The sequence below is a fragment of the Lepisosteus oculatus genome, chromosome 5 (genome assembly GCF_040954835.1).
Source record: "Lepisosteus oculatus isolate fLepOcu1 chromosome 5, fLepOcu1.hap2, whole genome shotgun sequence".
In the NCBI taxonomy this organism is placed as follows: Eukaryota; Metazoa; Chordata; class Actinopteri; order Semionotiformes; family Lepisosteidae; genus Lepisosteus; species Lepisosteus oculatus.
Window position 1 is genome coordinate 60,411,818 of NC_090700.1, and position 17,042 is coordinate 60,428,859.

Consider the following 17,042-nt stretch of genomic DNA (forward strand, 5'->3'; position numbering starts at 1 on the left):
CAAAACAGTCAGGTCAGTTTTGGGAAAGAAAAGGAATCAAACAGTGTGCTTGAAGAAACTGGGAACCCCACCACTGCGGCCAAGGGGAAGTGAATCATTGGGAACAGTTGACTAAGGAAGTTTACTGCCATGTATTCGTACAAAACAGAAGGAGAAAGACCGGGAGAAGAGGACAACAGCAACGGAGTTTCCTTGCTCTACACTTTCACCCACCGACCACATTTCACATAAAGAGCAACCTGAATCCTGAATGAGGATGCTTTTTCTGTCTCCAAAAGACTTTGTCAGCCCCGAAAGACTTAGGAATAATATGTAATCAGGCCTGTGCTTACAGTTACCAGCTCTCTGTGGCGTGCAGAAACATCAGCAGGATTACCAAAACTAACACAAGGATGTCAGAATGCAGGCAGATCCTACCTTCTTGAAATATTATGCCTTAGTTCCTGGTACAGGGGCCGATACCTTAACTGTTCTACCCAAAGTAGAGCAGAAGGAACAAGGGTACAGTATGTATGTGTTACTGTACGCTTTCTTTTTTTACTTCAGCACCATGCAGGGGACTGAAGCTGGATGCTTTCTACTAGTTATATGAAGCAATAATGTCTAGAATTCAAAGTGGAAGGCAGCGTTTAGTACTTTGCATACACATGGAGACCAAAGAGAAAAGACCTTATGTTCGACGTAAAAACAATGCTTTAAACATTAACAAATAACAAAACTGAATAAAGGGAAAGCACTACACTCACCTACAGTATGAAAGTACAGTCATCGTTCAGGAAGAAATCATTCTTCATAATTCCTGTTAAAGCCCACCCTCCCCCTACGTTTCCTGACTATAAGTGCATGAGCACATTAAAACATGGACACTGAAGCATTAATGATGGTTTAAATGAAATTAGGAATACAGTGAAGGGTGTGGACCAATGAGAGAAGGGCAGGGTGTTGCACAATTAATTGACACCCTTCTCAGGAGTACAACAGCACAATGTGGCTTCTCCACGCACTATTCTGTTCTAATAATAATGAAGTCGCAGCTCCCTCTGATATTCTGCCATAGGCGATATACAGTAGTTGCCCCAGCAACCAGCCGTACACAGTAACATTCCTGCATCCTCTTCGGCGTGGAAGGGGGCCAATTTAAATGAACACAGCTTTGTGTCATTTTAGAATTTTTCTGACAACAAATAACAATCAGGTGGCCTCTGTCAGCCAGGGTTCTGGGTCACAGCTGGAAGATTTAATCTTCCTGTCCTGCTGTGGTAAATAAACCTGCCTGGTGAACCTTGCAAGACCATCTGTCTATTGATCCACCTACAGTATTTCAATTATTACCTCCACCAGCACAGAGTTACAAGATGCAAAATGGCAAAAAAAAGTTAGTGTTCTGTGTTTTAAGCAACAGGTGCAGCATAATCACTAATATTACTATAAAACAAACCTACATCAGAAACACAATATATTTGAATTATTTGGAAATATCTATTTCCTAATCATTCTCCAAAGTGTTATTTTACATAGTCTGAATGTATTCAATCCATTATCTTGTGTACTTTTTTTATTGTTAAAAGCCATTTTAGTCCAATTTAAAATCCCTCCACGGACATTTGAAAAACTACCGCAGCTTCTATTATTCTACTATTACATAACACAAGCGCACTGCTACATTAAAACGCTAAATATCAGGAGACAGGACAGTGATGAGGTGAGGCAATTCAGAGCAAATAGATAGATAGATGATAGATACTTTATTGATCCCGTGAGGGAAATTGCAGTGCAACAGCAGCTTAACACAGACAACACAGACACAGTGTAACAAATTATATAATAATAGTACAATACAAATCTAACCTGTTCAAATTTTGTGCAGCAAATAAGTCACAATTCATGCTAGCATGCTAGCGAAGGGCAATAGCATCATGGAGACCTCACAAGAGATTGAGGCACCAAGTAAGAACTGACACCTAGAGATCAGAGAACATTCTGCCCAATGAAATGCTTATAACATGCTTAGTCAGGAGAACCCGAGAGGCTTGAAAGCTACAGCTGAAGCTTGTACAACGACCCACTCATTGTGAACATGCTGGACCACAGTATATCTCAATGCTGACTAGTTATAAGAGTAGTCATGGTGATTTTCATGTCCAGAGATAGCGTCCAGAATTACATAAGCAGTCCTGTACTGAAATAAGCATTTAGAAATTAGATAAGATCATGAGACACAAAAACATCAGATCATCAGATCTTGAGATGGGTTAAATGATTGCTAGAAAAAAAGATCTCAAACCCAACGTGGGCATAACCTAGTAGAGAAATAACAATGTTATCCGCATGTTGCTCTGCTCTGTCCATGCAGGGATTCAATCATGGTTGCTTGTGGGCTCAGAGTGTAAACAGCACCACTCCCTAGACAGCAGAAAACAGTAGAAGACCAGGTCTTGCAGATCCAGCACAGTTCTACGCTGTCTTGGTTATGATGGGATGATATCTCATCTGTAATATGCTTAGTGGACAGAAAAAAAAGACTGACTGAATCACAGGTTCTCCCAATGTTTATGCACTCATGCCTTCCATTCATGATTTCAGCAGGACCTAATCAACGATCTACAGGAGCCATACAGTAGTTATTTAACTTACCCATTTACCTTAATAAGACAACAGGAAAGTCACGCTGGAGAAACGGTTGCCACAACATGAACAAACTCAGTGTAACTCTTTATGGCTTCACATCTGCTTGTGCCTTAGCCTGCACAGAAGTGTCACGCGTTCTCTAGATTGATCCCAAAAGACGGCTTATAAATAACCAGAACTCATCTTGCTTCAAATACTATTTCCACTGGTGCACATCTCACAATATTCTTGACTTTGTAGACTCTTAATAGAATTAAAAGATCAGAAGAATGTTTTGGCGGGATTATTTCCCATTCTCATACTCAGCCAAACACAAGACATTGCCTTTCTCCAGCGTTCTCTGATGGCTTTACTATTCCACTGTCTTTGGGAGGCAAAGTGTTTCATAGCAAACTGTGAACAAAAATGCAAAAACTTTTGAAAAAAATCCCATGGAGACTGGTGTGGACTGAGTTTGGGAACTGCAGACAGCAAATAAACTGTGGAATGACGAGGTGGAAAATCAGGATTACTGGAGCACTGGGAATTGGTTCAGTGGATGACCATTTTTGAATTCAAACGATAAACCATGAAATTAGTACAAAAAACCTGGTCATCCATTTGTTAAGTGTGTCAGTGTTTTTAATGCTCAATTTTGCAAAACACTTACTTCTTAGTGTTGGCAGCATACAGTAGATAATGTGCGCTCATCTGTATTTCAGTTCAGGATAGCAGGGAAACTGATGACATAGATATAGAGACCTCACTTTTTTTCATCGACCTCTTGTGCCATTAAGTATCAGACTAGGCATTTTTTCTTTATGTGTGATTATGTTATTTAATACACAACTTGTGAAAAAACGAGGTTCAAATATAAACTGCTTTTAACAACACATCAAAACAGCTCTGCATGAGTGCATTCTCCCATCTGCGAATCTGAGAAAAAAATACATAAAGCAGTCTAATGCATAGATTGATCCCAAAAGAAGGCTTATAAATAACCAGAACTCACCTTGCTTCAAATACTATTTCCACTGGTGCACATCTCACAATATTCTTGACTTTTTGGACTCTTAATAGAATTAAAAGATCAGAAAAATGTTTTGGCGGGCTTTATTCCCGTTCTCATACTCAGCCAAACACAAGGCATTGCCTTTCTCCAGCAATACGCACAGGTAAACACAAAGAACGCATGTGACCTTGTGCTAATGCTATGATGTAGGTGCAGATGTAGGAAAAATAAACGGCTCAAATCCCACCTAGATTTCTATACCACAGGGTAACTAACAAACACCAGGGTGAGAAAAAAACTCGGTAGTGTCTATTCTTCCACAAGAGAGATTTAGGATAGGATCACACACATTTCTGTCTTTGTATGGCCATCTCAAAAGGAAGCATTTCCCTTCACTGTGTTCAATTTGTATTCACATTTGTATTCTCTCGAATTGACTACTGTAATGCTCTACTCGCTGGGGTATCTAAATCTACTCTGAACAAACTGCAGTATGTCCATAATTCAGCAGCCAGAATCCTGACCAGGTCTAGAGCAAGTGTTCACATGACTCCTGTCCTGGAGTCCTTGCACTGGCTTCCGGTCAAATTCCGTGTAGACTTTAAAATCCTCATGTTCACCTATAAGGCTCTGCATGGCTTGGCACCTCAGTACCTGTCTGAACTATTATCGCCCTACTCCCCACCTCGTAACCTCTGCTCTTCAAATTCTGTCCTCCTTACTGTCCCCCAAGCCCGTCTACATTGTGTGGGTGACAGGGCCTTCTCCTGTTATGCCCCCAAGCTCTGGAACTCTTTGCCCAAGGATATCAGAGAGTAACCTTCTCTAAACTCCTTCAAATCCAGGCTCAAAACCCTCTTCTTCAGAAAAGCCTTTACTTAACTGGTTCCATTCTTCACCCCTCTGCTCTTCTTAGTGCCACCATCCACGGTCTCCTCTATATATTGTTATTGTGTCTTATCTTGAGTATTCTCCTTATTTATTGTTGTATTCTTCTTATTTATTGTTATTGTCATCCTGTAAAGCGCTTTGAGAAGCCACCTTTAAAGGGGCTATATAAAATAAAGTTTATTATTAAACTTGTGCTACACTTGTTTTTTACACCTCCAGCTTGGGAAGCACTCTGTAACCTACGATCAAGTAAGCTCCATGGCACCAGTCTTACAGGGTTATCACAATTTACTGTAGGTCACACTGACCCACGTACTTGTAGTTCTGCCCTTTCATTGGCTGAGCTCATTGACAGCTGCAAACTTTGGTCCCTTCTGTTTGAATGAAACAGATCACTGAATTCTTTCAATCTCCTCCCTCTTCCACCTCATTCATTTTATGGTCTTCTTTGCCTTCAGTTTTGAAAAACTGGCAGTTTAAACATAAAAACATAAATACATAAATAAGCATACAATTATTATCAGGTAATCATGTGAAAATGTTACAATATTGCTGATATTTCGAAATACAGCACATAAATTCAGTGTGTGAGCATGCTGTTTATCTTGTATCCAGACTAAGACATATTAAGTAAACTAACTTTGTCAACTTTATTTCTTTGCCAGCCTGGGTTAAATGCATACTTTCAATTTCAACTTTAAAAGCTTTACATAAGCTTAGTAAAGACCTTTGTAAGCAAAGGTAAAGACCTTTGCTCTTACAATACAGACATTGAAGTTAAACAGAAACGGGGCATCGTTTTTCTGTTGAGAAATTTGGAATAAAACCTTTGCACTGGAACAGAGGGCTTTAAGTTAGGAGAATATACATTTAGAAAAACAAACTCTAACCTAATATCCCTAATTCATGTAATGTCTGCAACCTGTAATATAACTTTCATTTTCTAAGTGTATTTTCATATTTTCCAGGTTTTAAGTTTCTGAGTTCTTCTAAATACTGTACAAATCAAAAAGATTTTTTGAATCCAATAGGATAAGAAGCCCTTTATCAGGATGATGATCGTGGACATTTGGCAGTGTCTAACTCTAACATTTAGTTAGGGTCTAGACACTTTGAAATGGCACAGCACATAAAACACTTATAAGTCATTATTGATTACGTAAAGAACCAGTGAACATAAAAACAAGAGGAAAACCATCAAAATTAATACAACCACTTAAATCAATTGAGGACGTCTTTTAGAAATTATAAATCAATCAAAAGAGAAATGAGTCTAAAGTTTTCTTCATACTTTAATTTCATCCTATAAAAAGAGTAAAATATGCCTACTACTCTATATTGTACCAAGGACAAATCAAACCAGCTATTGTAGACCCACACGTAGGAAACAATTTGCCATGTTTCTTGACTTCCTTCAGAAATCTGTTTCTTGGCTGTTACAGGCTAACCGGGTGGTGTATGCCCTACCGCAGAGGCTGTGTCTGGGCGCTGTTTGTTGTGGTCTCTTCTGGTCCTCGGTCTTCCTGCTCTCCGGAGGACTTCAGGAGTCGCAGCTCGTCTGGTTGCACCGCATTGTACCATGTTTGCTGTCCACTGTCTGGTGTCAAAACTGGGCTCTTGGCCTCTTCCTGTGTTTGAGCGGTTTTGACCAAGTTCACCGCATTCACTGGCAGCTGCAACAACCTCTGCATAGGCTTCATCCTGTAACCCACTTGAGTCAATATTACCACCCAAAAAATATCCAAACCAGTGGCTAGCACGAGGCAAAATGGAAAACCCACCAATATCCTCCCAATTGCACAGCACAGACACTCAGAATCCAGCAGGGATACAAAGCAATTCCATATGTGAGGAAAGGAAAAGAAAGACACAGATATCCACTTGGAAGAGGAAGGTTTCTTCAGAGCCCAACAGCCTGATGGAAAGAAATGACAAGCCAATGGCTATAATTTGAATTCTGAGTGTTGATTGGTTGTGCGGAAGCAAAGCGTGGCGACGTCAGTCTCCTCTCTGCACACACCCTGTCCACTCAGTCTCTTCTCCTTTTCCTCTCTGGGGAGCTCGCTCCATCTGCCTTGGTTTCACCCTGCTCAAGGCTGACAGCTCAGCTTCTAATGCTTGTCTTTATTGTGTGAAGACGGCACAGCCCACTCCCTCAGCCACGTTCGCACTCCCCCTCCCCTCCCCGTTTCTCTCTCTCTCTCGATTCTCTCTCTCGCTCCCTGCAGTTTGCCTGATATGACTCAGCTTTCAGGCCAGTGCTGTAGCGGTGGTACCCTGACACTCTCCCCCTTTCCAAGAAAAAAGCTATCGTCTCTTCCAGCTGTCCACTGACATACAACACCTGCCTGAGGAAACCTTACACCACATAGGCTGCTCTGATATCCTCACGAGCAGGTAGAGATGAGCAGTTTTTTCAGATCTGAGCTGCTGTACTGGCAAACCATCAGATTTCAATGAGAGCAGCAAAGAGCAGACCCTGGATAACACAGAGCCATTCAGCCCTGGCAGGCTTAATTGGGTTATAGTGCTTTGAGGTAAGACCAGCTCATTGACTGACTATTGCATGCTTCAAACTCCCTGCTCTTGACCTTCTGAACTCCAGTACTGCCTGAGGGTGCTTTTCGATTTTAAATGTGTGACACAAGGGGACATTGACTCAATTATGCACGCTATTCTCACTGTGTTAGTTAGGGGGCTGCTGGGCTACTTAAAGAGAGCTTTATGTCTCTTGAACTGCACATAGTCAATGTAATTGCAAACTTAGACCATTTCCACACATTCATTTTGCTATAGTCGTATTTAAACTAAAATTTGAAACAGAAATTAGGGACACAAGAGTAAGTAGGATTAATGGACTCTTATTGTCTTCTGGGTCAAACCTCTGGTCAAAACAATGCCTTTCCCACTCTGCATTACAATCTAAATGGCAGAATATTTGAAGTCCACAGTCTTTTAAACACTGCCTAGTGTCTCATTTATCTCTTAGGTTTTGGTTACAGTATCCTGCTGATATTTGTTTTAATTTGCCAGAACAAACATCAGCCCCCTTGTTTATTCAGCTCACTTAAACATTTCTCACAGGGGTGCCTGGAACTATGTCATACAGCTATCAACAGTACAAACGCTAAGCTTCAAGCATAGTTTCTATTCACACTTACGTGCAACTGAAAGCAGCAGAAAACAAACAGATGGAGAACCTAAAGTACTGTCATACTGTATACCATACCAAACCTAAGTTTTCATTCAGAATTTAGAGAAACCGCCCACTTGAAAAAGAAAAGTGCTAATCTTGCTTATACACCCGAAAACACTATCATTGTGGAATGAGTCTGCCAAAAAATGAAAACAGCTCTAGCTTGGTGTCTCAGGAGATTTGATAACACGGACACTTGGTGGTTCCAAACCAATAATCCAGGCACTTGCTCACTATTTTGCAAAAACAATGTATTTCAAACCACTAGCCCTAAAGCATTTAGGCTTTTACCAATGTTTAAGTGCAGCTCTGTATTCAGGCTTGTTAACCAAGCTACACTACAAGAAACACTTAAACAAACCAGTTCCAGATCCAGCATATCTCACTGGTTCTGACAAATTTATTTGTGACAGTAACACCTATTTCACAATTTCTTAGAATTACACACTTGAATTAAGATTAAGCAAAATGGGTACTTGTATCAAATCATACACTTATGTTTAATTTAATACTTTTACTTTTAACAAAATACTTAATAACACATCTTGCTGGAATGTTGACACTTCAGATTGACTTGCCGGAACAGAACAACTGTTGCAGTAGATACAGTATGTGCAGTATTGTAGTATTTAACTTAATAATAATTTAAAAAGCCACATTAGAGCTATATTTGTAACTAGCATTTTAACCGAAAAGTGCTAAGAGCAGTTAAAAACTGTAACCGATATTATTCACATTTCATTACATGTGAGATATACTGTATATTCATACTGTATATCCCATATAAAATGAGAAAAAAATCAGTGATTTTTAATTTGCCATTCAATACTTTTGAGGGAAAAATACAGATTAATGGATCAGAGTATATTTTTGAAGCCAGGCTATTGGAAATGCAGTCCCTCTTGGATGAAATATAGATGCTTAATAGATACCCTCTGTATTTTACTTTACATTCCCTATACCTACATTATATGGTGATTCTCCCTTTGTCTGTAAAGACAGGTTTCCAAGGAAACTGTGTAAAAGCACTGGTAGGTCAAGGAAGCTGCACTGTTTAACTCACCAATTTAAGACAACATAAAAAAGCGACCAACTGGTAAGAAACTGATCGAACACAGATCTTACTCTCAAATTTTAGCAACGTATTTAGGTTCTTATGACCATGATTTATTTTCTAATCATATCATGTTCCCCTTCTTTTCAATCTCCTCCTCAGTGATGATTTTGCAGGCAGAGATCAGGTTTATTTCTCTTCTTACTGTCAAATTAGAAACTCCAAAACAAAATACATTTACTATACAGACGTACAAGACTCAGATTAACTCTTTACAATCTATCCAAGTCAAAAGCACAAAATAAAATAACATTTTTACAATGTCCAATGTTCAAAGCTGGTGATATAATGAAGTGTCAGCAAGTAGATTAATAATGTAAATGTTTAATTGCATGGACTCTTCTGGTTAAAAAAATAACTTGCAACAAACCACTGGTGTACATTTACTTGTGGTTTCAAGCATTCTGAAGACACCTATGGCTTGCTTATTGTTATAACTGATTGTGGGTGCCCTCTTCTGTCTGTGTGGCAACACAACACCACTGGTTACAGCCATTTCTAGTCTCTTAGCCGTTTCTTACCATTAAGCAAACACCTAGAGTCTGATTTTGAGAGATGGTTTAAAATCACTTTCTAGTATATTCATAATGTATTCAAATAAAGGTTACTGCCCTAGGAAGTCTTACAAAACAGTCTAAAGCAGACAAAGCCAAACTAGAAAGCAAGCTTGTCATAAATTGGTCATTTTATTAAAGAGACTCTGTTAAGAATTATTGTGTGAAATCTATTTAGTTTTCCATAAATAATGAAGCTTAAAAACACTTTTTAAAATCATAAAATGCAGCCCATTTAAAGGTTTGTTATTGCAACTAAGTTCTGCTTCTGATTACATTTGTTATGATTAATCTGCTTTAATGACAGCTTAACCATGTTAACTCTGTCATGTTAAAGCTATCTGTCCAGCAGCTCTGAAATCACAGAGAACAGACAAAACCAAAACATGTCAGGAATTTAATCGTGTCACAGTAACATACAGTTTTAGCATTTCTTCCATTTCTTGCTCAACCGGTCACTAAAATATCATCAATGAGTAAACTCGTATACTTTGCAATTGCTTATTTTCATTGGTTTTAAGTTGAAGAGTTATCTGAAATATTAATTATAACTATATGCTGTACTACTCTAATTTACCCTATTTCACTTGTACAGTGAAGGAGACTACTGCCACCTTCTGTTCCAGCCTTTTAAATGTACAGTATGCCACGCAAAATTACATGGAGATACTATATGAACTTTAAACTGTAAAGAATCTTCATGTTTTGATCTATAACTACACATAAAACACTCCTCTGCACAATCTACAAACAAATAATTGTAGTTTTTAAATATTGTTTTAATGAATGATAGTTACAAAGTACAATGTTGAAAAAAAGTTTTGATATATTTTTAATAATCAACTAAATTATTAACATGCTATGTTAAAACAGCAAACAATCCATCATGGATTATATAAAAATGTTGATATGCAGCTCGTATTCTCACTGTTAACCTGGTTTTATTTAACAACACTATGATGTTGGCAAATATGAATTGTACGTGTCTTGGTAGCCGACACCCTGTATCTCCACAATGTCACTAATTAATACGAATCATTGCAGCACATCTTGAAAGCACATGCATTTCCACAACCCGTGTCATTACTGCTTATTAATGACATTAATACAAAATTAATAAAACTTGCCTATTCATGGGAAAGTCCATGCCAGGTTTGGAATTATGTTTGAATTGGTTCTGGATTTATAGTGTTGGATTTTCCAATTCCTATTTAATTTCAAACATTATTTCCAAGTCACATGAAGAAGATGAAGATGTACATATTAGATATAAAACTTGCAGGGTTCTGAACCTGGAATAATGCCTTCAATGATACTTGGGGTTGAGATATGCAGTATAGCATTTATCTGTCATAACAACTCTACATTAGACTGGGAAAAGACTAGTCAAAGAAAGAGATCTAGGGCTTGAATTATCCTGATTTATCTGCCAAAAACATTATACACTGCAATATGAAACTGATTATTCATCATGGTTTTGAATATGACATGTCCAATGTTCTGCGTGTATTTCAAATTTGGCAGGACATTTTTTGTAAATTAGCACGGCACAAGTTTCTGAGTGCTGAAAATGAGCTGCAGAATGAATCGTTAAAATTGAAATTGGCCGCTCTGTGAACACTGATACTGATTTTTACTGCAAATGCATCTCATTGTACCAGCAGACCAATAACCTAACTGCACTGCTGGAGACCAACTGACTTGCCTGTCGAAACACTCGATAAACACTCACTATCATATGGATCTGTCAATTTATTTTCATTTGTTAGGGAGACAAAAGCAAAATCAGACAGTAGGCATACTTGTTAAATAGTACTAAAGTTAAAGTTAAAGGAAGGATCCCAGGTGACAGGCATCAAAACCACCTTCAAAAACTAAAATGAGGTTAGAAATTAAGTTGCCAAGTGACAGCCATGAACAATTACTTTGACACTGTATAGAGAAACAGAATATGTAACAGGAACAAGTAACAGGTTTATTCCCTGCTGAAAAGAGAAGAGAGAAAACACAACGTTTCGGCTGTGAAGCCTTCTTCAGGTGTTCTTCTTTGCAGCCTACACATGCTGAAGCAGCTGCCCACCTGAACTACTTATAAAATATGTAATATCTGTCATCCCAAAAATAACAATCTTAATCTTAATTAAATCAGTTAAATAAACAAAACAAAATGATACAGTTATTAATAAACTATATCAGCATTTGTTTTATACAGTACATATTTAAGAATATTTAATGACCCGCATTTAAAAAGGACTTTCAAAAAAAATTTGAAACAATTCAAAAGGTCTTTTCTGTGGGTGTGCAATGAAACAATTTCATGCATTTTTGATGCATAAAGATTTTCACAGGAATCCATATATAGCAGTTTCTAAAAATAACAGTCCCAATAATTATTAACCCATTAACTCCAGACAAAGTGTTCTATTGAGCCAATATCACAATCCTAGGTTTAAATACAAATGAAATGATAAAAAATGTTATTGATACGTCTTAGTCTAATAACAGAAGTATTGTTAATAGTAAAGGAATGTGGTTATTCTTCCTCCTTATATTTAAAAAAGCAAACCACAACTTTTTAAAATGTAGAAATATACACTAGTGAATTTATGAAAAATACTATGCAGCAGCACCACACAAATTCACCGTATATAGATATCCGTAACAAATGTCAATAAATAATATTTCCATAATCAAACACATAAGAAAGCAACACCTCAGGTGAAGCTCAAACCTCCTACTAGCAGTGTGTTGATAATTCACCCTCCAGGTGGTTGAGGTTAATAGCACAGAAACAAAACTAGTGAGGTGATCCCTTTCTTTTTAAAATATGAGAGACTCCTTTCTTTTTATGTGCAATCGCTTTCTCTCTACCAAAAGGGATATACAGTATGGAGTAGTAACATAAAAGATTTATTATGAAAATCATTATATTATACCTATTCTGTTATGCACTAGTACAGATAGTCTGTTTCCACTTTGTCTTGCTCATAGACCATTAGCAGTACTTATAATATGTTTATTATGCCATATTTCAAACCAATCCTCTCCAGAATGACAGTGTACGGTATGTCAAAATAAGAATTAAAGCCAGTGGTTCAATTTGACATCTGCATCATACACATGACACAGTATTTTATTAAGCTGACTTGAACTAACGTATTGCAGTGAACATTCAGACACACAAAAATCAAATTTGAATACCATGTAGTTCAGATTTCATGTCCATATCCTGACTGTAGAAAACTTTCTTATTAACAGCTTTGATTCACAGGTAACTACTGTTTTGAATTATTTGAGATATTTAATACTAGAAGGGCATATTGAGCAATACACAGCTGTTTGCCCTCTGGCTCACATTTACATTGATATATTATTGGGAAACTGCATCTGATATCTTGTTCATCTGAAGGGATGGGTCTAGAAGCTGTCTCACACAGCTTTGCAGCTGGCACAGTGTGTTAGGAAATAGTAATGAGGCGTAATCTCCAGAGGCGCAGTCGATATAGCAATCTGAGCTCCGAAAGCCATAGGTAAACAAGGCGGTGCAAAAGTGCAAAAACAGAAGTGAAGCCGGAAGCCGAGAGTCGAAACCAGAATGATAACCAAAGTAACAAAACCAAAACCAGGAGACGTGGTCGGAGAACAAACCAGGGTCGGGAAGCCAAAAACCAAGCAGTAAGTCACAGCGAAAATGGAAGTAGCTCTAGCCAGGAAAACCCTCATACTGAGCACAGGGGAGAGTGTGAAGCAGCATTTAATAGTCTGGGGTAAATGTGCTAATTGGGAAGTGTGCTGGAATGCGAGGTGGAATGACAAGTCCTTCGGGAGCGCGGTGTAACACAGTGTGGCACACTCAACAGCCCATGGATTTGCTCTCATTTATAAAACTTTTTAGTTTTAGCTAGAACTGGTCAAATCCATCTGCTTTCTTGGTACAAAATGTACTACTTTCTGATACAGCCTCACAATGTAATCAACCTCCTCTGTCTGGTTCTGTGTTTTTGAGATATAAGATCTTCACTGATGATCATGTGCATGAGAGTGGCATGTGAACAACCAAGCCACTCTCATCTACATGTCTTCTCAATCATCATCATTGGAGACCTAATTTCTCTAAAGCTCTATATAACACATTCAAATCCCACTCTTTTTGTCTCATGCACCCCAACTCCACTCTATATCTGCAGTAACCTCTTGGTCAACTCCTCACTCTGAATGGGGGACCCCGCCTCCTATGGTCAGGTAGGCTGGGCCACAGCTGAGTGAGTTTAACCACATCTCTATCCATCTTCTAAGAAAAACTCAATATGGGGCCACAGGGGAGTGCTGGCTATCCTGGAAAGCAACAGGTGCAAGGCAGGATACACCCTGGATGGGACACCAGTCCATTGCAGGGCACACACACACTCACAACAGAACCAATCTGCCCAGAAGCCAAGTAACCTACAAGTAGGTTTCTGGAATGGGAATGCAAAGAGGGGGAGAACATACAAATGTCATGCAGACAGCACTCCAGGAATTAAACCCAGGGCCCCAGTGCTGTGGGGCAGCAATGCAATCCACTGCGGCACCATGCCACCTGACAAGAAATACTGTATACTCAGCGCATCTCATTCTCGAGTGCTGTTATTCCTTATTACATTTATTTTCTGCCACAGAACAGCTAAACTGTAATGCAAATATCTCAAGGTACCTGGCAGTTCTGGAATACTCATTGTACTTGGTTCTCTTTGTTTTCAGTGTTCTGACAACTGGGAGGATATGTGTGGTCATGAGAGAGTCACTGAATTTACTACAGTCGTAGAACTTCACAGACCGATAAGGTCTCATATAACTTGAAATGCTCCCATATAATATGATGAATGTGTAGAGGAGCAGGACATAAAAACACTAACATTTAAATAATGTGTGATGTATTAAAATGACAATATTATTACAGTGTTTTAGTAGGTGCATCTGTTGTACTGACACTACATTTATCTGCATACATGTGTACTGTATTTTATCAAGTAGATATAACCACTTTCCAACTGACAAATTTTACAGAGGTACATCAGTTATCTTTAATATTTTAAGGTATAGTCTTTCCTGTATGGTCCTACATGTTGTGCATTGTATTTAATTTAGATTAGATCTTTAGATCACTTTCTTTGCCCTATACAATTTATTGCAGTAGGAATTTGTCTTTTTGCAGACCCCAACTTGCTCTCCATGAGACACACAGACAGGGAGAGAAGCTTGGGGTCAGAGCACGGGGTCAGCCATTTCACACAGAGCCCCTGGAGCAGGTAGGGTTAAGGGCCTTGCTCAGGGGCCCAACAGAGTAGGATTCCTCTGCCGGCCACGGGATTGAACTGGCAACCTTCCAGCCACAGGCACAGATCCGTAGCCACAGAGCCACCCCACTGCTCCACCCTTTCACGATCAATAACTAAAAGATTTAAAATAACAAGAATCCTAAAATGCTGGGTTATTTGGGAATGTGTTAACCTATTAGGGTTATGTATATATAAGTAGTTTAGGTGGGGAGTTGCGTCAGCGTGCGTAGGCTGCAAAGGAACAAGTAAAGGTTTATTCCTGCTGAAAAGAGAAGAAAGGAAACACAACGTTTTGGCTTTGGAGCCTTCTTTAGGTGTTATTTCAGCATGGAATACACCTATTACTTGTTCCCACGTATATATAAGGTTCACTTATTGCTATTATGCTAAATTATAATCATGTCATGCAGGATATCTTTTTACTATACAAACCACATAACTATTGTAAAAAATATTTTTCATGTACACAATCCTTCCTAAAATGTGCCTTAACAGATACATTTATTCGAAATGGACATTTCTAGCACTTTTACTGAACACACTACAATAAGGGCAGATTGCAGAGCGAGTTTCTAGGCGTGGAGCGTGGAGCTAAATGTGTAATCGGGGAGAGCATTTAAACGAAATCCGGTTTGTAAAACATCACATCGTTCAAGCTCAAAAGAGACGGGATGAAAAACAGTGTCCATGCGCCTTTGTCAGTGAAACAAGCTTCGGGACGCTGACGGAACACGTCAATATTTGCGTGTGTTCAAACGTTTCTAAAGCGGGCAGCATCTATTCAATGGTTCCCCGCGGCAGAGTCCTAGCGCAGCTCCGTCTGCTTGCAGCACCACTGCGCTGTCCAGCCGCCAGTTCTGAAAACACTTCCCAAACGAGCAGCATGCCGAGACCTCTTTCCCACAAAGAGGCGAGCTCAGCTTTAGGGAGATGTGTTTCACAAGGCTCGATTGTACTGACTTCCATGCTTTTTTAGCTCAATGCTCAGTGTTTTATGCACGGACTTTATTTCATCGCGGCGGTTGGGAAACTGACTTATCAGGGTTTGCCGGTCTCCGCATATGCTGTATCATGTGTAAACCCAATCTCTCAATATTTTCTGGGACAAACGGTACGTGCACTGACGCGTGCATATATTCTTCACAAGATGAAACATCGAATCGCAGTGGTTGTGAGAACTGGTCTGGCCCACTGGGCTGCATTTTCTTCCCCCGAATTGCCGGACAGTTTCCACTAGCAAAGCGCCATCAATTAAATACCCGCCGCTTAACAATTGTAATAATAAATGATTGAATGTTTATTCGGAGGCAACCCCCGCCCAATCAAACCCCCGCAGTCTCTGCCGGCTCTCCACCTTCACTAGCAGGAAATTGCATGCCCCGCGCACCTCCCCCACCGGCTTTCCTTGATTTTCCATATCAGAAAATAAAATAATAACAGTAACGCTGCAAGTCGCGGATTTTCGCCTTTACCTTTTATAATCGGAGGAGAAAATCCCTCCGCTGGCGGGATCGTGCCCGTACTCGGGTTCCCCGAGGCTAGAGGAACCCCCCTTTTCATCATTGTAGGCAGAGCTGGCAGACATAGCTACAGCTTTCGTACGGAATACAATGATGGAGATTTAGAGCAGAGATCGGGGCTCTTCTTAAAGGCGCACTAACAGCGATTTCCTATAGCTGTGATCAACTGTACCGATCCCCGGTGATGCTGCGGTCATGTGACAAGATATGGATGCCCCAATTTCGTTCTCAGCTGAGACGCCTTGTTTTCTGAACCACCGCAAAAAGGAAACGTTTTTTTTTAATCTGTCCATAATCTGTTTTGATCGACCTTCGTGCACATACTGTATTTGTGTAAACAGCTGTCTTTTCTCTCGTTGAGCTGTCGTGCGTAAACAAGGTGCAGGGCAAAGTTCTTAAAGGGCATGTCATCGTTTTTAACCTGACCGTATCCTTCAGCCAGCTGGGGGACAGATAAAATACACACTTATATGTATTTTAATGATTTAATATAGCTTAATCTTATCTGCAACATTACTTGGAAAAGATCTGGTAACCATTGACGTTTGAACAACGAGAATGTAACAATATTTTGTAAGCATAAATATTGATTGTATTTCAAAACAAGCAGACTGATGCTTTAAAGGTTCACATTCACCAGTAATATCAAAATAACGTTTTAAATAAAGTTTTAATAATCAAATGACATCCTGGATTGCAAATCACTGTATATTACCTGTATGTAAATTTTAGAAGCTGTCAAAAGTATTTTTTCTGTTGAGACTTGAGACTACAATTGAGAGAAGGAGGGTATTCAGTTGTTATTTGCAAATTATTTTTAAAACAAATTA

The 17,042-nt window shown here is 39.1% G+C and overlaps 1 protein-coding gene across 7 annotated transcripts in view; it reads right to left on the minus strand.

The window, feature by feature from the left end:
* LOC102696698 (adaptor related protein complex 3 subunit beta 2) overlaps window positions 1–16,365 on the minus strand; it is a 52,074-nt gene extending 35,709 nt beyond the window's left edge. For 3 of the 7 annotated variants that reach the window (XM_069190769.1, XM_069190770.1, XM_069190768.1), the window contains exon 1: window positions 16,165–16,365. In XM_069190769.1, coding sequence (XP_069046870.1) covers window positions 16,165–16,277 — 113 coding nt within the window. In that variant the 5' untranslated portion in view covers window positions 16,278–16,365. Of the gene's footprint in view, window positions 1–5,977; window positions 6,612–16,164 lie in introns of those variants that run through there. The other 4 variants (XM_069190766.1, XM_069190767.1, XM_069190765.1 and 1 more) reach the window with 2 other exon arrangements.
* Between the last annotated feature and the right edge of the window lie 677 nt (window positions 16,366–17,042).